This window comes from Macrobrachium nipponense, chromosome 34, assembly GCF_015104395.2.
Source record: "Macrobrachium nipponense isolate FS-2020 chromosome 34, ASM1510439v2, whole genome shotgun sequence".
In the NCBI taxonomy this organism is placed as follows: domain Eukaryota; kingdom Metazoa; phylum Arthropoda; class Malacostraca; order Decapoda; family Palaemonidae; genus Macrobrachium; species Macrobrachium nipponense.
The window spans coordinates 17,836,644-17,861,145 of NC_061095.1; the positions used below are offsets into that span (position 1 = coordinate 17,836,644).

At 38.7% G+C, this 24,502-nt stretch overlaps 1 protein-coding gene across 1 annotated transcript; it reads left to right on the forward strand.

Annotated features, from left to right (window-relative positions):
* The first annotated feature begins 232 nt into the window (after positions 1-232).
* On the forward strand, positions 233-22,669 carry LOC135207946 (endoplasmic reticulum-Golgi intermediate compartment protein 2-like). The gene is made up of 10 exons (XM_064239931.1): positions 233-375; positions 13,331-13,453; positions 14,053-14,208; positions 14,957-15,081; positions 15,860-15,951; positions 16,076-16,167; positions 16,473-16,631; positions 17,222-17,343; positions 19,215-19,353; positions 20,553-22,669. The coding sequence occupies exons 2-10, from the start codon at positions 13,351-13,353 to the stop codon at positions 20,789-20,791; spliced, it is 1,227 nt and encodes a 408-aa protein (XP_064096001.1). The 5' UTR covers positions 233-375; positions 13,331-13,350; the 3' UTR covers positions 20,792-22,669.
* The last annotated feature ends 1,833 nt before the right edge of the window (positions 22,670-24,502 follow it).

The window sequence follows — 24,502 nt, forward strand, 5'->3', positions numbered from 1 at the left end:
TGTGAAATTCGCCATAAATAACTATGTATTCATTGAGCGTGTGTGTGATCCTCATTGGATGAACTTGCTACAATGTAGCAAACATTGCTAAATATACGAGAACGGCCTACACCAGCCGCTTGAATTATTATACAGATCCACATCATTGATGTAAAGTATTCAAATTCGACAAGAATTCCATGGGAAAGATGTAAAATTCGCAATAAATAACCAAATTCGTAAATTGCCAATAATATTAATACGTAGCGAAATTAGCGCCTCCCTTCGCTACACTGTCAGGGGGACGAGACGTAAACATCAAAACAAGTGTCGTTTCTCTGTTAGTTATTTCGTGGCATCCTCATTAACCGACTAATTTATGCGGGGCAGTAAGAGGTGATGTATCGTATTACTCCGTTATTTTACGTTATTAATGACGTTTATAATACAGCCGTAGGCCTGTAAATCAGGTCACTGCTGTGAGCTGCCGAGCTTTCGGCAACCTCGTAGCACAGTAGCAATAGGCCTGGAGGCTGATATGGACCCTCTGTTCCGTAATGGAGAGTCTACCTACGAGGCTTTTTAGGCCTTTTGTTTGTTACATTATGATTTTACATTGTAGGAAGATCATTATCATAGAATCCTACTGCATTGGTTTGAAGCTATGTTTAGGTTAATCAGGGTCTAGGTCCAGCTCCATGTAGGCCTAGTGTAAGGTATTACTATGATGCTTTATTTTTTTAGCCAAATACTGACCTTTTTATTTTGTTTTAGCCATTTTAACCTATTTGTGTAGTCCTAGGCCATTGTCGGGGCAACCCAGTCGTTCTTATAGCATACCCTCCCGCTAGGCCTGTTTTGACTTATTACGAGTGACCCCAATCGCTTTTTTTGTACTTTTCTAGTGCATACCAATAAAAAGGTAAAAAAGGCATAAATCAAATCATAATCGTTGAAAAACTGCCTATTTTGTGCATACCCAGGCTACAGCATCGCTCACCTAACCTAATGTAGGACACCATAAATCATAATTTAATTTGCACATCAAGGCTACCCTGGCATGAAGCTAACCTTTCTCTCCCTCCTAGCATTGCGCCGAGGATATATCTCGCTTTTCCTTCCTTGAGAATACAAATCATTGCCTTTTTAGGCCATGAAGGGTAAACAACCGCATGGACTGGCCCAACACACTGACGGTCATGGATGGCCACCCTCCGAAAAAGTACTTATAACGTGTCCTGACACTGGAGATGTTCATCAGTTGCGACTTCTTGTTAGTGAGAGACGCAGCTAAAGACCTCTACTCTCCTTTCGAAGTGAGTATTTTCTCCAAAGTTAGAAATTAAGGCCAAATTTAAAGCTTTAAACAAAGGGTAGTGAAAAGGGTGGCCAACGCAGTGCAAATTTCACCAAAACGCTTTCAAAATTTTTACTTACGCTTAAATAACTTAGAAGATTGACACCATCTCAATGTTTGCGGAGTCACTTGTGTCAACAAACTTCCCATTTCCTGTGATAAATCTACACAACACTTGTACCCATAGACGCTGGGCCACTTTCATCACAACAATAGGAACACGGTCCCTGGCCACGACATTTTTAAGGAAACTACTGTTTTGGTAGAAGAAGACGACAACACGTGCAATATATAATTATTTAAATAAATAGTAAAACATCAATATTTTACATATTTATGATGATTAATTTGAAAATATTCATTATTGAAAAAGTAACTCGATTCTGACTCAAATTTAAGTAATTATTTTTTGGAATTAGAATGTTCTTTTAAGTCCTGTATTATGATGTCACAACATCTTGACTTTCGTACCTATTGTCAATGAATTGCTATTCTCAACTTTCTTGCAGAACAGTTTACCAGTTATTCATGTAATTGTTATAATCATAATGCGCATATGTATCTTTATTATTTACTTTTCGGATATATGAAGATGTTTTACTGCCGGATTACCGCCGTAGTGTGACGCAATCGCTTTCGCTTCTTGGGCCTCTGTCTGTTTTCGCACCATAAGAAATTAATGGGGCCAAATTTGCAATGACCAGAAAGTCGTTGAAAGAGGAAAGTTAGCATTGAGGAGCATATGTTTTGATTGAGAAAAATACAAATTTATACAATAGCTAGCTTTTGTAAACAATACTTGATTACAAAAAACTTGATAGACAACTAAGCAGCATACCTACTATGGGTTTCAGAGAGTGCAAGCACATTTTTTGGCAATATTTCTGTAACGAACACTCGTATCAGAACGAGATTTTGCTATACAGGCGGTCCCCGGGTTACGACGGTTCCGGCTTACGACGTTCCGAGGTTACGACACTTTTTCTTAAATATTCAATGGAAAAATCCGTCCTGGGTTACGACGCTTGTTCCGAGGTTACGACGCTGACGCTTCCGACGCTCCGAGTTAACGACTCTTTTAAAAAACGCATGCTATGATAAAAATCCTTTATAGTTCAGCACAGTATATTAATAAAAATAAGTTTCTGGTTAGATTACAACAAAAATTTTGAGGTTATGATGATTTTCGACACTTTTTATGTCGTATTTTTCTATGTTTTTTAGTGACGCCTCATATGCGGAACTAGTTTCCGAGCGAATGAATACATACTAGCTTGGGGTGCGCAAAGTTTACATATAACAGTCCAAAAGCGCAAATAATGAAAAAATCATTGCTTGTTTCCAGTAATAATAACAAAACGAAGTTTCTGGTTAGATTACAACGAAAATTCCAAGTATCCAAAGAGAGACATTATCCAGTAATTTGATGAGAGAGAGAGAGAGAGAGAGGCGTCTTTCGACGCTCCGAGTTAAGGACAGAGAAGTGTTCGTTTCGTTAAACGGCCTCTGACTCATGCCAGTAAATGTTTTGTTGATACTAATAATATACAGTGGACCCCCCGTATTCGCGTTCTCCGGATTCGCGGACTCACACATTCGCGGATTTCTCTCGGGAACCTTTCCCTGCATTATTCGCGGAAAATTTGCGCATTCGCAGTATTTTTCTATGAGAAATATCCACAAATTCCTGGTTTTTGTTATCAATTTCATCATAAAATGCACTTTTTTGTGATAAAACTATTATAAAAACCAAGTATGAAAATTTTTAGTGGTTTTTCTTAAGTTTTAACTAACAAAATAGGCTGTTTTTAGCGTTTTTATAGGGGTTCCAAACATTCGCGGATTCTAACTATTCGCGGGGGGGTCTGGTACGCATCCCCCGCGAATACGGGGGGACCACTGTAAGCCTATTTAAAGATACGTTTACTTTAATTAGTCTATATGATACGTCATAGAATCAACTGTTCTTGTAGCCCTCAAGATTTGGCAAAATCGAAGTATCCAAAGAGAGACATTATCCAGTACACTGGAACCTTGACATACGAATTTTAATTGTTCGTTACCATCGTCGTATATCAAAACAGTTGTATCTCAAAGCATTTTTATTTTTTTTTTCCCATAATATGTATTAATCCGTTCTAGCGCTATGAAACCACACCTAAACACAGCTAAATTACATATAATATACACAATTTATACACAAATAAATGAGTAATAACACACACAATAAAAAAAAGAAAGGAATTTTACTTATCACAACGAAAGATGACGTGAGGCCAGCAGGGGGAGGAGGTAGGGAAGGGTGGCAGGGAACGATTTTCTCTCTTTTTATTTACGTATGTACACTAATAAATACGTAATAAACACAAATGAAATAACATTGCTAAACTAATTTTTATTTATATTCTTTAATCAGTGCGTAGTTTAGAAATAATGGTGATGCCTTTGGAAGGTTTTTATAGCTTCGTTCTGCTTGATGATCGTGGATATTGCCAAATCGACGATACGAACGCCACGTTCATGCTTTGCTATAATTTCATGTTTTTATACATGCGACTTACCAGGCAGATATATACTTAGCTATAGACTCCGTCGTCCCGACAGAATTCAAAACTCGCGGCACACGCTACCGGTAGGTCAGGTGATCTACCATTCCCGCTGCTGGGTGGCGGAATCCCAACCATTCCCGTTTTCTGAGCCAGATTTTCTCTGTCGCTGAAGCCGGCAACAACTGTTGTTTGGTCTCTCCTGATTGGAATTCTGCTCATTTGCCGAGAATTGGTTGGACTCATTTGGTGAAGTACTCTTGTTATTCTCGGGATTGGCATACGCTATCCTTTTGGACTGGATTAGGACTTGGATTTGGTTGGTTTTTTCTATTAAGATGGCTGAAGTTAAAGTAACACCTAAGTTTAGGGTTTGTGCAAGGGAAGAATGCAGAACTAGGTTGTTTAAAGCAGAGGTAGATCCTCATACTCTTTGTAGTAAATGTAGAGGGTCTGAATGTGCGTTTGATAGAACTTGTGCTGAATGTGAAGGGCTTTCGGAGCAAGGATGGAAGGATTTAGCTTCTTATATTAAGAAAAGAGAGAAGGATAGAGCTAGGAAAGCGTCAGCTAGAAGCTCGAGTAGATCTTGTTCTTTTGAGCCTGAATCAGAAATTAACAAACTAGATGATGTTTCTCCCATAACTCAGCCCTTCTCCCTGTGTTGAATCTAAGGATTCATTTTCAGAAATGGAAAAAATGAGATCCTCGATCAGGGAGCTTCAGGAGCAGCTTAAAGCTATGGAAACACAAGGTAAGAGTGTCAGTGAATACAGTGACCCCAGTGCAGTGGAGGGGGCGTCTGATCGGCTCCGCATTGCTCCTAGGCCTAGACCGCTTCCAAACTCCCAGGACCAGGGGAGGAGGAATGTCAAAAGCCGCAGGGAGGATGTGGAGCATCCCCAACGATCAGGCGTCCCTTCGGCAGACCCTGAAGTAACAACCCAGGCTACCTTGGATAGCCGTAGAAAAGGCATCCTGGAAGAGTGTTTTTCTGCGTCGGACTCCTCCTCGTCCAGGCGTGGATGGAGCTCTGCTTCGAAGTCTCGTCCTCTGAAGAGATCGTGGGTAGCGCCGAAAGGAGACGCTTTTGATTCAAGCTCAGAGCGATTTCCAGAGGATTTTCCTTCGACTAGTAAGAGGGCGAGAAGACCGTCTCCAGCGCCTCAAGATCCGACAAAGCTTTTCCTGCTTAATCTACAGGAGCAAATATCCTCCTTGGTAGGCGCTCTACATAAGGATTCGTCTCGAAGGAAAGACTCCTCCCTTCCAGTGAAGAGATCAAAATTTTCTTCTCCTGGTAGGAGAGAAGTTTCTCACTCTAGCAGGCGCTCGTCACCGGAGAGACTCTCTCGTTCTCCCTTTAAACGATCCTCTCCTATCTATAGGAAGAAAGTTCCCAGCGGTAGCCGCTCGCAGAGCAAGCGGTCAGCTACGTCTCTTAGGAGAAGTCAGGAGTCGGACTCCTCTTCTGAGGATCAGGATAGGCGTCAAGAGCCTAAGAAGCAGGAGCTTGTTAGAAACATAGAGTTGACAGAGCCTAGTAGGCGCCAAGAATATCACAGCGTATAGAGGCCTAACAGACGCCAGGAGTCTTGTGAGAGGCGTCAAGAGCCTACAAGGAGTCACGACAAGCGCCAGGAGTCAAGCAGGCGCCAGGAATCAAGCAGGCTTCAGGTTCAGTCGAGCAGGTCGTCAGGAGTCGGGTAGGCGCCAGGAGTCTAACAGACGCCAGGAGTCGAGCAGGCGTCAGGAGTCGAGTAGGCGCCAGGCTCCTTGTACGAGCTTAGGTCAGAGTAAGACCCCTTCGCACTTTATGAGTTCTTCGGAGAGTAGGAGCCCTTCACCTGGTAGGAAACAGGTGCCTGAGAGAAGATCTCGTGCGTTTAAGAACTCTATTGCGCCTTGTAGTAGCAAGGATTTGTCACACGGACGACGTTCTTCTTCGTTTGACAGAAGTCCCTCGACAACTAAGAACCGCTCTTCTCCGAAAGGATCCCCGACAGCCGGAGACTTAGAAGAAGTCTCGGATGAAGAATTACCTGTGGATGTAGTAGTCTCTGATTATAAGAGATTGTCCTTGTTGTTGTTGCAGGAGTTCGGAGATAAGCTTCAACCAGCGGATCCGCCCTCTCCAGGATCTTTGCTATCGAGCACGAAGTCTCCAAAAGCATCCTCATTGTAAAAATGCGTCCAGCCCTTAGTATGAAAAAAGCGTTCAAAGGATTTGGAGAATGGCTTAAGAATAAAAGAGAGGCGGGCAAGACTGTTTTTCATGCCCTCCTTCAAAGTTGACGGGTAAACCTGGAAGATGGTACGATACCCAGGAACCTATTGGGCTTAGGACTGCCTTCATCGGCAGACGCAAGATTACGCTTCCTTAGTAGATTCTTCAAGGAGGCGCGCTCTACTATCAGCAAAAGCTACTTGGGGGATGTGTGAACTGGACCATCTACTAAAGGGACTCTTTAGGACGCTCGAAGTATTCAATTTTATGGACATGGGCTTTGGGAGCCCTTGCGAAGAGAGCCCAAGATCCCGAATTTGTCACGATGGAAGAATTATCGAGTGTGTTATCGTGTCTGGACAGAGCGGTGATGGACGGTTCGGTGGAAGTGGCTGCTCTTTTTGGATCGGGAGTTTTGAAAAAGAGAGCAGTGTATGGGTCTTTCCTGTCCAAGTCAGTATCTCCTACAGAGGTCGGCCTTGCTATATTCCGCCACTTTCGAACCACCTTTTTCCACAGGACACGGTGAGGGATGTAGCAAAATCATTAGCTGGAAAAGCCACACAGGATTTACTGACACAGTCAGCAAAGAGGTTCAAGCCTGCGGTTCCTTTTCAAAGAAGGATAAAGCACCTCTTCAGCAGCCCTTTCGAGGAGCCTCTTCCTCCTCAAGAACCCCTTTTAGAGGTAGAAGACCGGATACCAGAGGAAGACCTTCCAGGAGACCTGCAGGAAGGCAAATGAAGAAGTCCTCCAGATAGCGGTAGGCGCCAGACTGTCGAACTTTGCCAGAGTCTGGGCGAAGAGAGGGGCGGACAGCTGGACCCTCTCGATCCTCGAGAGAGGATACCTCATCCCCTTCAGGGAATATCCTCCCTTAACAAGAACTCCAAGGGAGTTAACAGCGAGATACAACGACCTCCTGTCAAGAGTCAAGCTCTCCTGCAAGCAGTAGAACTTATGTTGCAGAAAAGGGCAATAGAACCGGTTCAAGATCTCCATTCACCAGGTTTCTACAACCGTCTATTCCTGGTACCAAAAGCCTCGGGCGGGTGGAGGCCGGTTTTGGACGTAAGTGCGCTGAACGTCTTTGTGATCAAGAAGTTCTCGATGGAGACCTCTTCCTCTGTACTTTCTGCTCTTCGTCCAGGGGACTGGATGGTATCCCTGGACCTTCAAGATGCATATTTCCATGTGCCAATTCATCCGGCATCAAGGAAATACCTAAGATTCATGTCACAGGGAAGAGTGTTTCAATTTCGAGCGCTTTGCTTCGGACTTTCGACGGCCCCGCAAGTCTTCACGGGTATCCTAAGGAATGTGGCGCATTGGCTACATTTAGAGGGGATCAGAATCTCGATGTATTTGGACGACTGGCTAATACGAGCAAAGTCGAAGCAACAGTGTCTGGAGGACCTTTCGGTAACATTAAAGATGACGCAGTCATTGGGACTCCTAGTCAACCTCGAGAAGTCCCAGCTGGATCCCCAGCAGAACATAGTTTATCTGGGGATTCGGATGGATTCTCGGGGTTTTCTAGCGTCTCCGTCAACAGAGAGAATAGAGCGCTGCCTTACAAAGGTGTCAGGATTTCTAGGGAAAGAGCATTGTTCCGCGAGGGAGTGGATGAGTTTGCTGGGAACCATTTCCTCGTTGGAGCAGTTCGTTTCCCTAGGGAGACTGCACCTAAGACCCCTTCAGTATTATCTGAAGGAGAACTGGGATCAAAGTTCCAGACCTCGAAGAGTCATTCAGGATAACGGACAAGGTCAAACAAGATCTTCGGTGGTGGTTAGACCCGAAAAACTCGGTCAAGGAATATCCTTGCACATAAAGAGCCCTCTCCGAGCGTTGTTTGCAGATGCATCGGACGTAGGGTGGGGAGCAACGTTGGATTCGCAAGAAGTGTCGGGAACCTGGGAAGGAGCTCAGGTGTCCTGGCACATAAACAAAAAGGAACTGAAAGCCATTCACCTAGCTCTCTTGCACTTTCAAGAACAGATATTAGGATCGATCATTCAGGTCAATTCAGACAACACGACAGCCCTAGCATATATCAGGAAGCAGGGGGAACTCATTCATTCTCCCTTTACGAGACAGCGAGGGAGTTGTTGCTTTGGGCGCAAGAGAAGCAGATCTCTCTTCTAACGAGATTTATTCAGGGAGAGAGAAATGTTCGAGCGGATCTGCTAAGCAGAAGAGACCAAGTGCTCCCCACCGAATGGACTCTCCACCCTCAAGTGTGCGATCAGTTATGGGGGTTATGGGGAAGGCCGAACGTAGACTTGTTCGCAACCAACTGGAACAAGAGGTTGGAGAATTATTGCTCCCCCATCGCGGATCCAAGAGCAATAGCGATAGACGGTCTCCTCATGATTGGAAGGAATAGACGGGTACGCTTTTCCCCCCTTCAAACTGGTAGGGGAAGTAATAAGAAAGTTTGCCTCCTCAGAGGGAACGAAATTAACTTTGATCGCTCCTTTTGGCCAGCCCTAGATTGGGTGACAGAGTTGCTGGAGTGGATAGTGGATCTTCCCAGATCGATCCCACTAAGGAGCGATCTTCTCAAACAACCCCACTTCGACAGGTATCACAAAAACCTCCCCGCTCTAAGTCTGACTGCCTTCAGACTATCGAAGGACTCGTTAGAGCGAGGGGGTTTTCTCGCGAAGCTTCAAAAGCAATCGCAAGAGCCAGGAGACCATCCACATTACGGGTGTACCAGTCGAAGTGGGAAGTGTTTAGAAGATGGTGCAGGACGCATGAGCTATCCTCTTCCAGTACCTCTATAACCGACATTGCAAATTTTCTTCTTTACCTTAGAAGAAAGTGTGGCCTAGCGGTATCTACGATCAAGGGGTATAGAAGTATGCTGGCCTCGGTGTTTAGGCATAGGGGTCTGGAGGTGTCGGACAATAAGGATCTACATGACCTTATTAGGTCTTTCGAGACCTCAAAAAGTCAGAATAATAAAAATAAAAACCCAGTTGGAACTTGGATATAGTGCTGCATTATTTGATGTCTGAAAGGTTCGTACCTTCAAAATAATTCTTCTTTTAGGGATTTGACGAGGAAATCTCTATTCCTGTTCGCCTTAGCCACGGCAAAAAGGGTGAGTGAACTTCAGTTGTTAGAGGGCAGAGTGGGGTTTAAGAAGGAGGCTGCAATTTGCTCTTTTAAGCCTCTCTTCTTAGCCAAGAACGAAAACCCATCAAAACCGTGGCCTAGAAGCTTCGAAGTGAAGGCACTCTCTTCTTACGGGGGAAGAAAAGGAGAAGACCCTTTGTCCAGTAAGAGCGCTAAATTTTATTTACAAAGAAAGTCTCTTTGGGAGGTACGCAGGAAAGTCTTTGGTGTTTGGTCAAGGATCCTACAAGGCCAATTCAAAAAACGCCCTTACGTTTTTCATTAAAGACGTTATTAAGGAAGCGCATCTTAATGTGGTGAAGAACAATTTAAACTCCTCAGAGTAAAAGCACACGAAGTGAGGGCCATAGCACCTCAATGGCTTTTCATAAAACGTGGTCCCTTCAAAATCTAATTGAATCCACGTATTGGAAGTGTAACTCAGTGTTCGCCTCTCACTATCTAAAGGATGTGAGAGTTACTTATGAGAAGTGCTTTTCACTGGGAGCATATGTGTCCGCGGATTTAGTGCTGGGAGGAGGAGCTGAGGTTAATCCTAATTAGTTAGGTTATGTAATTTTAACATTAAGGTGTTTGGTTTTTATGGTTGACTGAAAGAGGGTATAGGAAGAACCCTTTTCAGTTCTTAGATTTAACATGGTTAGGAAGGTCAGGTGGTCGGGATTAACTTTTGGTCTCCTCGTTGTGCATTATGTAAGCCTAAAGCTCTGTCATGTAAGAGGGCTAGCCCCCATTGATAAGATACAGGTCAGGCTCTGCCATGTAAGCGGGTAAGCCCCATTGGTACGATCCATGCAGGTTCTGTCGCGTAAGCGGGCTAGCCCCCATTGACATGATCCAGAAGGGCTGTTCGGTCATAGGTGGTTTACCTCACTGAAGCTCTTGAGGCAGGGCAGACTAAATGACAGTAATCATGAAGTCTTCAGCCCAAACAGGTAAGAACCAAGGATTGATATCCTACAACAATTGTTGTTTCCCGTTATTAGAATTTTGTTTATATATATAGCTGTCTCTCGCCCTCCACCAAGGGTGTCAATCAGCTAAGTATATATCTGCCTGGTAAGTCGCATGTATAAAAATGATATTGTTAAGATACAATAAAGTTTTATACATACTTACCTGGCAGATATATACGATTAAGGGCCCACCCAGCCTCCCCTCAGGAGACAGGTGTAAGAGAAAATCTGGCTCAGAAAACGGGAATGGTTGGGATTCCGCCACCCAGCGGCGGGAATGGTAGATCACCTGACCTACCGGTAGCGTGTGCCGCGAGTTTTGAATTCTGTCGGGACGACGGAGTCTATAGCTAAGTATATATCTGCCAGGTAAGTATGTATAAAACTTTATTGTATCTTAACAATATCATTTTGCTTCCATCGAAATAATTTTCTTGGGTTTTTTCTTATCACCTGCTTTGTCTTTAGCTTTGGGACCCATGGTTAATAATAAAATAGACAAAATAACACGAAAAATTGGCACAAATACAACGAACTGAACAACGACGTGTTACTGATGCAGCACCAACAAACAGACTGAACGCCATTTATTGGTCGCCTATACAACTATCACATCGTAAAATCGTATCTCAAATATTTCGTTGTATATCAAATCATATATTTTCGCAAATTTTCTGTTGTATCTCAAAACATTCGTATATTAGGGCAATCGTATGTCAAGGTTCCAGTGTAATTTGATCAGAGAGAGAGAGAGAGAGAGAGAGAGAGAGAGAGAGAGAGGTCTTGGCAACAATGGTCTCGGGGATTGACGTAACGTTTATTTTCTGAACAGATAGGACAGAGAAGTGTTCGTTTCATTAAACAGCCTCTGACTCATGACAGGAAATGTTTTGTTGATACTAATATATAAGCCTATTTAAAGATACGTTTATTTTAATTAGTCTATATGATAACGTTTACTTTAATTAGTCTATATGATACGTAAATAGTAATCAACTGTTCTTGTAGCCCTCAAGATTTGGCAAAATCACTCCAGGTTGTACATAAAACTTCAAGAATGTAGTGTCACCAGAGGATTACAATAGTTTTTACCTTCAAGAACCAGCATTTTTTTATGAAAATAACTCCAGGTTGTACATAAAACTACAGGAAACAACATGTAGTGTAACCAAAGGATTGCAAGTAAGGTTTTTATAAGTTTTTATTAGTTTGAGACATATTTCCAAACGTCGTTCCGGCTTACGACGATTTTCGGGTTACGACGCGTCTCAAGAACGGAACCCCCGTCGTAACCCGGGGACTGCCTTTAGTGTATTACACCCAGTGCCGTAATTTATAAGGGTATCGTGAATCACTAATTGTATAGAATAACAACACTTGTCCTTGTACTAAGAGACAAAAACTCCATTATCCAGAAATGGATACGAACAAGCGTAAAAAGCTCCAGCTACCCTCTCCCCCCACTTCCACCGCCACCCCTGTCCTTCCTTCCTTCACCTTCCTTTCTCTCTCTCTCTCTGTTGCCAATTGGTATTTGTTCACCCTCCAAACTGGGTATAAGATTTACACAAAGTGTGAAAATTGGTGAAATTAGCCTATGCATTGAAAGTATATATACATAAATATTAAAGCAATTTTATCATTATAGCATTACTATGACAACTAGAATTCATGGAAACAGTTAATGATAATCCATCGGCGTATGTGTGAAGCTCCACTAATGTGGCAACGATGATTTTGCCATTCTTAGCATGCAAACATTAAAGGTTACATTTATTTCTGGCATACAGTTATTAAAAAAAATAAAAATACTAATATAGACTTAAATCAATTTCTACTTTAGAAATATCTGTAATTTTTTGGGGTAATTTGGTTGCAAAAAAGGGATAATAGACATGAATTAAATAAACATTTTGAAATAAGAAAGTAATGTTAAACTAAATAATGAGTAAAGTAAACAATTAAGGGAATAAAGCTTTGCACATCATAAACAGTATCGTCATCTGCTGCTCGTAACTATGTTTGTGGAGTGAGCGCTTAGGAACCAGGAACAGCAACGTGGTTCAAGTGCATTGTGGAGTGAATTAAGACCAAAATGTGTATAATTACCACAATCAAATAAAGCACTGTAGAGTTTCAGTTGTGATGGCAGTAAGGATAAAATCACCGATTGCAAGGTAAAAGTGAATTCAGTTCAAACCATGACCCTGGGAATAACAAGTTTCATACTTTCACTAATATAGGCAACAAAATGTTGTTTTATTGTGCTGATTACAACTTCAATCTTGAGTAAGATCAATAAACGTTACATATATACGCTAACATTGTTCAATTGAGTGCTGGGAAGGCTGGGAAAGATGGTGGACAGTCTGTGATTAGACCAGCCAGCCACACGATAGCCGCCATATTGGATTTCAAAACTGCCTTGAAAACATATTTTACGAAGAGCGTCACATGCTTATTTTAGTTCGTATGGGGCTTTCATATATCACATTATGTTGACGAAACTTCAATCTTTTGAATGGTATGCTTAGAGTCGTAATTGTATTCTTGTTTCACCAATTAAATATCAAGTGAATAAGACCCGGCCAGCGTGATGATGGTGGATCGTCCGTGATTGTTTACCCTATAGCTTAGGAGTATGTATTCCCAGCGTAAGTTCATGGTGGTTATTTTGAAGTTTGGTAGCAAGGTGATTAATTGATGGCAAAATAGACACTGTTCTTTGTTCCCTTTATGGGGAGATAATATCTGCATGAAAATTCCTACTGCCTTACAGTAAAACAGATCAATTCCCTTTCTGTATGTACCAGCGAAGCTCAGCTTTCATAGCAGCCCATTACCGAAAAAAATTGTTTGTATATTTAGGAAAATCACAAAGCAGTATATTTGGAGGTAGACTGCCTAGTCTTGGCAAAATTTTTGAGGTCTCCAACAATTTTTCATACAAATTCAGTACTGTACTTTTGAGAAAATTTTTAGTGTATTATAATGAGAAAACAGTTGCCTGTTATAATGTCGTATCATTGTTTCAAGATTTTGCAAGGCTTTTTTCAATATTTAAGATCTAATTATACATTTAATTTGACTAATTTTTGTTATTTATTTTTTCTTGCAGGCTCAAGAACCAAACTTATCATGTTGAGGCATAGGAAGAAAACTTTACAGGTTGTGAAGCAACTAGATGCTTTCCCAAAGACTTCTGAAGAATGTGTGGAAACTACAACTACTGGTGGCACATGTAAGTTTTGTTGCAGAGTATTGTATCCAAAAATGTGCCTGCCTGATATTCTGAATTTGTTGAAAGTAGTTTAATCAGAGCTTGAGTTAAATTCTAAGACTTACAGAGCTGAAAGAGTTTTTATATTAAGTGAGGATCACAGTGACGAGTAGGACAAGGTTGTAGGAAGAGCATAAAGAGACCGTAGTGAAAAATAAACGTAAAAAAATAAACTTGCTACAGGTGTATTTTAAGGACACCAAAGGAGATAGCCCCTACTGGTGTGTAAAGTAAGGTTTTGATTTGAGAAACAAAGGATGGTGTGGTAGATCTTTGGCGCATAACATTTTAGGAAGTGTTTTGAAAGTTTTTATGTACTGTACAGTATTCTTAAGGCTTTCATATCAAATTATGTGTTCTGCAGAAACAGAAATTCAGCAAGTTTCATGTGTAAGATGGAAAAGATGTTGCAAATGTACAGTATCAAAATTGTAGTAGATAACATATATTTTGGTGTGCTGACATTAATTACCTTGTGCTTATGAAGACTACTATTTAATTTAATACATACATAATGTATACTATGTATTTATATAATTTATTATCCTGTTATGTTTCAGTTTCTGTGATGAGCCATCTCGTGATATTATGGTTGATAGTTATGGAAGGTCTTTACTACATGGAAACTAAGTTTACCTATTCCTTCAAGCCTGACACATCATTTTCTGAAAAGCTAAAGATCAATGTTGATATTACTGTTGCCATGCCATGTAAATGTAAGTCAGATTTCTCTTCAATTTTTAATTATAGTTTTGATTTCGTTTACTCATGATTGTTGTTCAAGAATAGAAAGATTGTTCATGATATTGAAGAGTATGGTCTGTGATCGTCTCTTACAAACTGACATTATTATTATTATTGTTGTTGTTGTTGTTGTTGTTGTTATAAGTTAGAATTATCAGACCATTGAATGAAATTTCTTGACACTCATAGGGCTTACTCAAAGGGTTTGTTCTCATATGTGAGGGGAAATTTGAGGTTGGTAAAGATAACGTTTGACAGAAGGAGGCAAAAAGCAGTACTGTTTGTGCTGAAGAGACATTGCAAAGAACTTTTATTATTATTTACAATGTGCCAAACAAGTCACTATTAGTGGAACTGTTCCTTCCACAAGAAGGAAATTATTGTATTAAATTTGTATTGTAATGTCAGTATAATGTCTTGCTTTCCTTTTCAGGTTAAAATTATTTCATATGCAGGTAATAAGTAATTATGTTCCTTCCATGTTGCTTTCGCAGATAACGACAAGCCAAAGCTGAAAATATTGAAAATGAAAACCAGTCCTTTGGATCATCAAAGTCAAATTGAAGTCTCACTACTCCCAGAGATCTTTCCTTTTCAGATGCAAGGCTGTCACTTTTTAGGAAGTCTGTTAAAATTATGTACAATTCATATTACTATTAGGCTTTTATTTGAAATATATATGAAAAATTTCATGCTAATTTTTTTTTTTTATTTCAACAGTTGTTGGTGCTGATGTTTTAGATATGACTGGTGAACAAGTTATGACTTTTGGAGAGCTAAAATTAGAGGATACATGGTGGACTCTCGATCCAGACCAGCAAATTCACTTTGAAGGTGTACAGCGGGTAAGGAAGTGATTATTTTTGTCAAGTAAAAGTTTTAGTAAAATGCTTTTCCAAGGGTAGGTGGCAAGAATAGAGAAAAGGTATTGCTCTAAATATAAAGACTCAGAACTAAGGAAATGCAGTGTGCAGTTGTATAGTTGAAAGAGAAGGTTTGATAAAAATGACGGATTCCTTTGAGTTTGTGATAAATACAGACTGAAAAGTACAAATAATTAAGATGGCAGGATTGTCTGTTAGAGACTATAGGCTTTTGCAAGAAGATGTTGGCTAACCATTGGGGAAGATTGCATGGGATGTCTTTGTGATGTGTTTGTTTTTGTATTTTCGTCTTAGAATAAATGAGTCAAAGAAAGGAAACCAGAATAGCCTAAGACTGCCAGTTATCATTTTTATGTTAGCTGGATTTTGTGCAGACCCAGTGGGCCAGATGGGCAAGTCCAGCATATGTTTTTCCAAGATATATATATGTTTCTTGTTGCCCACAACTGTGGCATACAATAATTCTCTTTTTATTACTTGGTGTGAAGTTACTTTTAACTTTTTGGTAATTGTGGTTTATCATTGTTTGTTGAAACTGGAAAATAAGGTAAAATGATGAGTTAAGTTAGCTGTTAACAAGAAAATTACTTATCCAAAAACAAAAATCTACTAAATATAATTATACAGATGTTTGTACATTCAAAAGCAGGAAATATATTGGTCTGATAAATTGACACTAGAGTAACTAGTGTAATTAGTATTTAACAAACATTAATTTGTCCCTTTTCTTTGTATGCAGGTTAACAGCTACCTTAGGGACCAATTCCATTCCATACATGAACTTCTTTGGAGAAGTGGTTACACCAACATTTTTGGCGATATGCCACAAAGGTAAAGCAACTTGAATAGTACTCCACTACAAATTTTTTTAGTAAAAATTTCAATGCTAGTGATTAGCTTGCAATAGTGCGTTGGGGTAAACTTTATTCCTACCTCTCTTGTCTTTCCCCTACAGGCATTATTTTCCTGACACTCCAAAAGATGCATGTCAGCTGAGTGGGTCTTTAGGCATCAATAAAGTGGCTGGGAATTTTCATATCACAGCTGGTAAGTTTTGTATATAGTATATTATTTGCAAAACATGGTGATAAAATAAATCGTACAGTCATAAAGCCTGACATCCACTTGTTAATAATGACACTTTTTGCTACATGGAAAGAAACCCCTTTATAAAAGTAGAATAGAAAAGGCAATCATAGATTGCATACTTCTTGCAGTGCAGTTTTAACTAATTATGTACGAAGAGCCATTAACTTCTTTTTTTTTTTCTTTTTTTTTTTTTTACACTTCACCTCTGATGGGTATCTTATTTTGAGCTTCAAGATTCCTATTACAAGTCATTTATATTTCAGGGAAAACTATTCCACTGCCACGAGGTCATGCCCACTTGGCAGTGTTTATGGAAGACTCAGACTACAACTTTACTCATCGCATTAATAAATTTTCCTTTGGGGATCCTGCTCCAGGAATCATACATCCTCTAGAAGGCGATGAACAGGTTGCATCAAAGAGTAAGTTTTAAGTTGCTTTGTTTATTTTCATAACTCTTCTGTATTATTATGTGCCCTGTCACTACAATTACTACTGCCAGTAATAATTCTCATATAGGACTTAATTTTTTGGTAGTTTACTTATGAGAGTGTTTCATGAAAAATAAGTGAAGAATTGAAGAAAGCATAAGGCCAGTTTGGAGTTTAGAATAAGACTGGGATTCTTACAGATAATTTTGCCCATCACTGAAACATTACCATCACCTTGCATTCAGAATTCATTCATCCAAACTGTTACTGGTCTGTATGTGATCAATCTTATGTATGTGGATAATCAATCAGCAGTAATCCAAATAAATAAAAAATCTTGGCTAGTACTTCATGTAATCAGTCAAATTACTTGTCTCGCATTGACTTTTTCATGATAAATACATTGAAGTATATGCAGCTGTGCTAATATGAGCAGAAACCGGAGACTTGGTAAGAAGTGAAATGAGTTGTGGAGGTTTGGAAGTGGGAGAGATGTGAATTTCTTTCTCTCACTCTCTCATTCCTTATTTCTTTTCAAATGATAATGTTAATAATACATTCTTCTTCTTTTTTTATTGCAGACCATATGACTTACCAGTACTTCATTACTGTTGTTCCAACACTGGTCAATACTTACAGTCATTATGGAACCTCATTCCAATACTCAGTTGCTGAACAGTCTAGAGAAATCTCACATGCTCAGGTAAGGAAACCAGAATGGTGTTTGCATTTAGTATCATCTTGGTGTTATTAGCAGCAAGGGTGTGAAAAAGCAGAAGTTTTATTATTAACCCCTTCGCCACCGGCCTGCTGCAAATGCTTACATACCGCATGAGGCCCAATGTCGACCGCAAGTATCAATCATTACTTGCTCCCACTAAGTTTTGTTATTCATATTTTTCCTTTATATTCTTATGTGTAAACATTGTTTATATATCAATGAATATTTTTTACTACAAAAAAGGAAAAAAAAAATATCGTAAGGATATTGGAAAAAATAGGAATATTTAGTGGAAAAAGTAATTGCAGAAGTAGGAACAGTTGTAAAGTAGTAGAAATAGTAGTAAAGTAGCAAAAAAAGTAGTAAAGCATTAGTAAAATAGTAGTGGTAATAGCAGTACTAGTTTTCTTACTGAAACAGTTATTCCTAGGTTTCATACAGAAACAGCATAAAAAACATCAATAAATGTTTACGGCACTGGTAATGACAATAATAATACTGTAATAATAATAATAAAAAAAGGAACAGCATCTCGTGACCAATACATATATACATACGGGGCAGTTTACTCACCCCATTATCATCAGCAAGCTATAAAAAACATAGATCTCATCACGAGTAACAGGCCTCCATAGAGGTCCTTTCACCTTACGCTTTCCTGTCGAATGAAAGTACTCCTCTGCCCGAGCATTCATCCATTCACACAATTTGTCAATTACATCACCACAAAAAAGAAAAAAAAATGCATCACGTAAGCAGGTGAAATCTGGTGTGTAAGCAGGAATCCCATTGTCACCCTCCGTGAATCGCAGGAGCTGGGTCTGGGCGCACATCACAAGATGGATCAGTTATGAACCGCCAACCTTCATCGACAATAGGTTAGGTGTCTTCCAAACACTCGTTGTCACTGTCAGCCTCTAAGAAATTATCACTATAATTGTCATCTGATAGATTTGGCAGGTACTCAGACCCTGACTCTGAAACACTTATCATCTGACATGATACTGAAAAAAAACATATAGAATAGCTGCAATCAAAAGGGAAAAAGGTTTAGAATTCAAATCTACATGGTTTACGGACAAAGTTGCGATCATCCTTCTCAGATAATAGCCTGGCATGTGTTGGCCAGTACCCCTCTTCAAATGATGTCACGATGTCCATCGGACGCTCATTGGCTAGATTGAATTGTGGGAGGAGCTTCAGCACCTCTCTCATACACAATACTGTGTCTGGAAACCATCCAAGCTGAAGAAAACAGCTTTGCTTTTCGAGGAGGGATGAAAGATGTATAAGCGTACATCGTGTTCTTTTATTACTGGACTGTAAAAGACGTACATGTGTACGTCCCAGTGCTGAAGGGGTTAATGGTATATTACAAATGAATGAGAACTGGATTGCATCATCATAAATGTTTTTATGTTAGGTTTTCCTTTATGCTGCTAGATGTGGAATAAGTAGTTTTGTGGGCTTTCTCTATTTTAATCTGTTTTATAATGAATTTTTGCATTACTGTATTAAGGTTAGTATATTATTATAGTTCCTATTACACCTTTTAACCTCTTGATACCATAATAGTATAGGAGAGCGTAGGTATGTGCAATTTTGTTGTTGTAATGTATTGCATTTGTTTTGTGTCCAATCACCCCCTTGTTTTAGGTACATAATTTCTAGGAAAATGTTACTGTTATGCATAATTGTATGGAAATTGGGAATACTTCAGATTTATACTGGTCATGATAGAAAGTATTACCTACTTTAATTTTTTCTTTTTACTAATGTCATGCAAAACTGAAAATAATAAAGGCAAGGTAAAGAGTTAACTCAAAAATGATGATAATATTGGTTTTCAACAGAACTCTCATGGGACTCCAGGAATATTCTTCAAATATGACACATCAGCTCTAAAAGTTGAAGTAGTAGAGCACCACGAGTCCATAATTGCCTTCTTAACTCGTCTTTGTGGCATCATAGGAGGTGTTTTCACTTGCTCAGGTATGTATTGCTTCTGTAAGTTCTAACTATCAAGTTTATTTGTGGTGTGACGACAGAGAATACTGTCTATGGAAAGTACAGTATTATATTTCTGTTTAAATACACTTTGCCTAACTATACGACGGTAGAAAAAAATATTGCAGTAAAATAGTCTTATAGTTATCCTTTCATGAGTCCTAATAGCTGCTGATGATAATAATAAAATTAGCTTGGACTAAAATGTTGGTTATGTTGTACCGTGTATAATATATCCATGCTACTAAGGAACATTGAGATGACACTTGAAAGACCAGGTACTCACAGAGGAAAGATAATTGCTTCTTGAAAGTGAAATGAGTGGTGATAACTTACTCAAGATTTTTGAATGAGAGGAAATGATACTGTCAAGTACATCAAATATTCATTCATGTATAGATATCTTATTATCACATGTAAATGGTAGCAGTTCTCTTTAAATTATTTTTAGATTTATGGGTCCATATAATTTATTTATTGCAAAAGTAGTTAAGTAGACAGTTGAGGCACATGCCATGGCTCTTCTAGGACTTGCCCTAAAAGATTTGTCATTAAGTAACTTAGAGAAAGGTAATGTTGAAGAATTTGGATAGAAAAAGATAATGTAGAAGAATTTGGATACTTAGGTGGAGAGAGACCAGAGGGAATGGATGAAAAGTAGTTGGCAGAGGGCAATTCACCTGGAGGTTTAAGGGCTTCGGCAAACTACATTCAGTAAACCTACAGTGTTTGCATATTTTGCGATGATTGTAACGACTTATGCTGTACGTGACTTCACCCAGCCATTTATTATTAACCAATATTATCTAACTTCTTCACTTTTGTAAGAACAAAAATATATAATGTCAGTTACGTTTTCTTTTATGCCTGTGACAGGCTAACAGGAATAAAAATTGGGAGGAAAATTTTTTTTTTTTTCTTATGAAGAGTTTACTTTTCTTAATACAGATCCATTACTTTTACCATTTTTGCCTTCTCAAATCCTGCTTTCTTGTCACGGACTGTTCAGACTTTTTTTCACAGTGACCATGGAAACTAGGTGCACTTGTACCAACCTACAGGGATTAGTACAGCATATTATTTTCTCCTCGGATCCATTTAAAATGCACAGATGGGCTATTCTATATGCATAGGTTTTTACTGAAAGAATTCATTTTGTCTCAAACATTTTGTTTTTCCTCTAGGTTTACTGAGTCGTGTCGTAGGTTTGTGTATCAACTGCTTCACTTGTCGATTCTTCAAGAAAAGTCCTAAGTCTGGAGAAGATGAAGAAACAATCAAGGCAGCTCCTTGTCCATCTGCCAGTCTTTTGCCAGCAGGGAATCTCAACCCACCTGCCAATGGACCCCAGCTTGCAGCCTCCACCACTACCCTATCCGTAACTTTGATTTCCGCATCGCTACAAGAAACATCTTCAACCTGACAGTATTTTTTTATTTATTCATTAGTTTAGTAAAGCATCATCTCATATTTTTAAAAGACATTTAGACGATACATTTTCATTTCATGTAGTAGAATAAATCATGCTGTCATATTCTTTTTTTTATTAACCCATTTCTTATTATAGAAAAAAGTTTGTATATTTCAAGGGGTAAAAGTAGACTAATATGTTGAATAATGTAGGTGGCATGTAATTTAGCAGTTACAGCACAGTATCTATCATTTCTGAAATAATGAGAATTTCTGTGTTAGTTTCCTATTATTCTTTTACATCTCATTTTTCACAATTCCCAGTATCTCCTTTATCTTTAGTTTTATTCTGAAGTACATACTGTCATTTAAAGGAAAATTTCTTCTAGTCCCTTCTATTTTCCTGCATATTGTACACTACTATACATATTGTTGAGATAAAACCTGTCAGTATAGATCCTCTACATTAGTTTTTCAGTCTTTTAGTGGTAGATGTAAGAAATGCAGTTCAGAATCTTGCTTGGGTTGCCCTGGCTGTTGACAAACAACTCTGATAGAGAAGGCAAATTGATGATACTTTCACCTGCAGGGTGTAATTATGTAGTAAAAAAAAAAACAAATACTACTAATGTCCCTCATTTTTCTAGGCAGTAAACATCATTCACATTCACTTTTGTAGTAAATCCATCGGATGTTTCAAATTCAAAACAGTGAGCTGTTGCCCATGCCCACAGGTTAAGAGATTAGCTCCTTTTTTACCCGAGCTACCTATGTTACTGAATTATGTTTTACTTTGGTAATATTTTTAATAACTTCTGTTGGTCATCAGTTATGTTGGTTCTGATATTCTTTCTAAGTTTTGTCTTCCTTTCCTGTTACATATTTATTAGCATTTTGTCTGTCCTGTGTTTGTAATGCAATTTGTAATCATTTCTAGCATTTCATTGTCATAAGTCTTGCAGATTTCTTTGGTACAAAAAGATATTCCTGAGACTGGTACTTCAGGTTGTATGAGTTGATAATTTTCATTCTCTTTGTTGGAAGATGAGGAGGTATTTGTTACCCCTCCTAAATGTCATTCATTCTGAGAATTGCTGTCTTATTGCATTTCAAAGGAATCTCATTCCTTGATCATTTTTAAACCAATACCATCACCTTCTATTTTATATTATTGATGTCATACTCTTTGTTGTGTTGAGCTAAGTCTTCCTGTATCTGGTTTTTATATGATCTCATCCTTGCCTATTTCTTGAGCTGCATATAGCCAATATTTTCCTCTGGAAGTCAGCATTCTGTAATTAATGATAATTCTCTTCTTTCTGTAACTTGAAAAAAAACTTGCCTACTGTGTGCCATCTTCCCTCTGTTTGACCTTTGACCCTTTCTCTTATCTATCTTTCTTCACCCACTTCACTATCTCACAGTTTTTATCTTCCCTCCACTATTTTAAGATTTTGTTCTCTTTTCCCAAGTCCAAGTCCTCTCCTTTTACTATTGTCGTCTGCCTTTTACCCTTCTATTCTTCTCTATGTGTGTATCTCTTTGTCCATTTCCCAGCATGTTTGCTGCTTGAAGAAACTATTCTTTGCCATTTGTACATCTTGATTCCTCCTTTAGTCAGTATAATTGTAGTAATGTCAGTCGTCAAGTTTTATTTTTCTTGAAAACTCATAGCTTATTAATGAGAGTTCCTTCCAAATCATGATTCTGATTATAGTTTTTTAGTATTGTCATTGCTATGGACATAACGGATCTATCCACATTTGCACACAGGTGATTTTTGCCTTGTTTCTCTTTCCATGAAGGATTGTAGTCTGGATGATTTGCCACCCACAAATGTTTGCTATTGTAGAAGTGGGTTTGTGTGAATAAAGTATTTTTTTTTTTGTAATAGCACTTTTTTCCACTTGACCATCACAGAATTAGTATACATAATATGAAGGACATCGTGGGAGTGTTTATCTACCTCAGATCTTCCTGTAGCAGAATTGATTGTTGCTGTCAGTAGAATGGTTTTCAGTTGAAGTTACATCTGATCTGCCATATTATTTTGCTTGTTGCTTGAACAACAGGCCATTCCATTGGAAGTCTCGTACTTGAATACATTGTATTTTTGCAGCAGTCTACCTGTTTGGGCAAAAGCTGATAAGTTTTGTCAAGCAGGTCAGGTACTTTGCTGATGTTAAGTTTTTGTTAATGTGCACCTCACATTGGCAATATATTGTTCATTATTTATTTTTTCCAGGTTTTTGTTAGCATTGTTAATCAAGTGTTGATGATGATGTCTTTTAAAGATCAATTCTTCATCTTATACCCTTTAGACATGACCCAGAAATTCCTAGGTTTTCCTTGAAGGGTTTAAAGGCCATTAGAATGCCTTGGAGGCATTGTGGTCTCACCATTGTCTGGCTTTCCCTATATCTCTTATGTATGTATAGAGTGACCTGACAGTCTTTGGTATTGGTGGAATGCAAAATCTCTGCTTAAAGTGCTTTTTTTTTTTTTTTTTTTTTTTTACATTCATAATGAAAGTGAACAAAGCCTCAGTGGATCATATGTCTGTAAGACCACAGATCTGAGTCAGGCTTCTTTGGTCAACTTTTATGTTAGTATATCAGGTGAATCTTACCATCATGCAGGACACGAGTTCACTTGCCCTTCCAAAATAGTTGTCAGCTTTATTTTTGCAAAGCAGTGGTGGGTACTTTTTTTTAGCCCATCAAAAATGTTTTAAATAATTAATTGTTCCATGCAGAAAGGGCTATAGCTTTGCTGCTTGGTTACAAACCTTTATATCTGAAAGAAAAACAATATGCACAGAGAGAGGGGTAACCTCTAGCGGCTTACTCTTATTACCAAATTGCCTCTTGGGAGCTGGAGATTTTCAGAGGTAGGTTTTAATGAAACCACAATTTATCACCTACTCCGCTTCTTTAATTGAATGAAGTCATTCTCTAAAATATACAGGATAAATATCGCTTGGAAATATTTACAAATAATATAAAATACAAAAATTCCTAATGTTCAGTATAACATAAGTTATAATAACTTTAGCTACAAGACAGCCTTGAAATGTTTTGCATAGAAGTAAAATTCAGTTCACAGGGAGACTTATACATGTTGCATGCTGGGAACTGGATCTTGTACAAGACAAACACCAAGCCATTAACTGCAAACTCACCCTGCTGTCACAGAACACATGGGAGTGAATTTTAAAAGTAACTGTTAAGAAGTTTTTTTCTGTTTTTATTTGGCATTTGTTGAGTAAACCTTTGGTTAGAGCTAAAAGCTATATTCTGTATTGTAAACGATCTTCATATATTCATGATGACAACTGTGTACTGAAACCTTTGCAGAGTAGTGTTCAGTCAGTGAAACATTGAACTTTTGTATCTATTCAAGCTATGAGAAAATCACAGAATGATTTAAGAGACTACTCTCGTCTCCCATTGATATTATTAAGCAAAAGTACAGTACTTGCATATCATGAAGTACAGTATTAAAACTAACACGACACCAAAACGGCAATGTTCAAGTAAGAAATTATGCATCCAACATTTTAAAAAGAATAAACCTCTTGTCATATGAACAGCACTTCAATTATATTCAACAATACCCAACTCACAGCTATGACTCTTGACTTTGTGCTCTTTTTAATATTGTACCTACCATGGGCATTTGTACACTACTTTTCAGCATAACGCACATAAGAGCCCAGGTATTC

Excerpts from the sequence above, each read along its gene's own strand:
- LOC135207946 (XM_064239931.1), top strand. The coding sequence starts at position 13,351 with ATGTTGAGGCATAGGAAGAAAACTTTACAGGTTGTGAAGCAACTAGAT. Across the intron at positions 14,209-14,956 it reads TGTTGCCATGCCATGTAAAT|TTGTTGGTGCTGATGTTTTA; the intron begins GTAAGTCAGATT and ends TTATTTCAACAG. Across the intron at positions 19,354-20,552 it reads AGGTGTTTTCACTTGCTCAG|GTTTACTGAGTCGTGTCGTA; the intron begins GTATGTATTGCT and ends TTTTTCCTCTAG.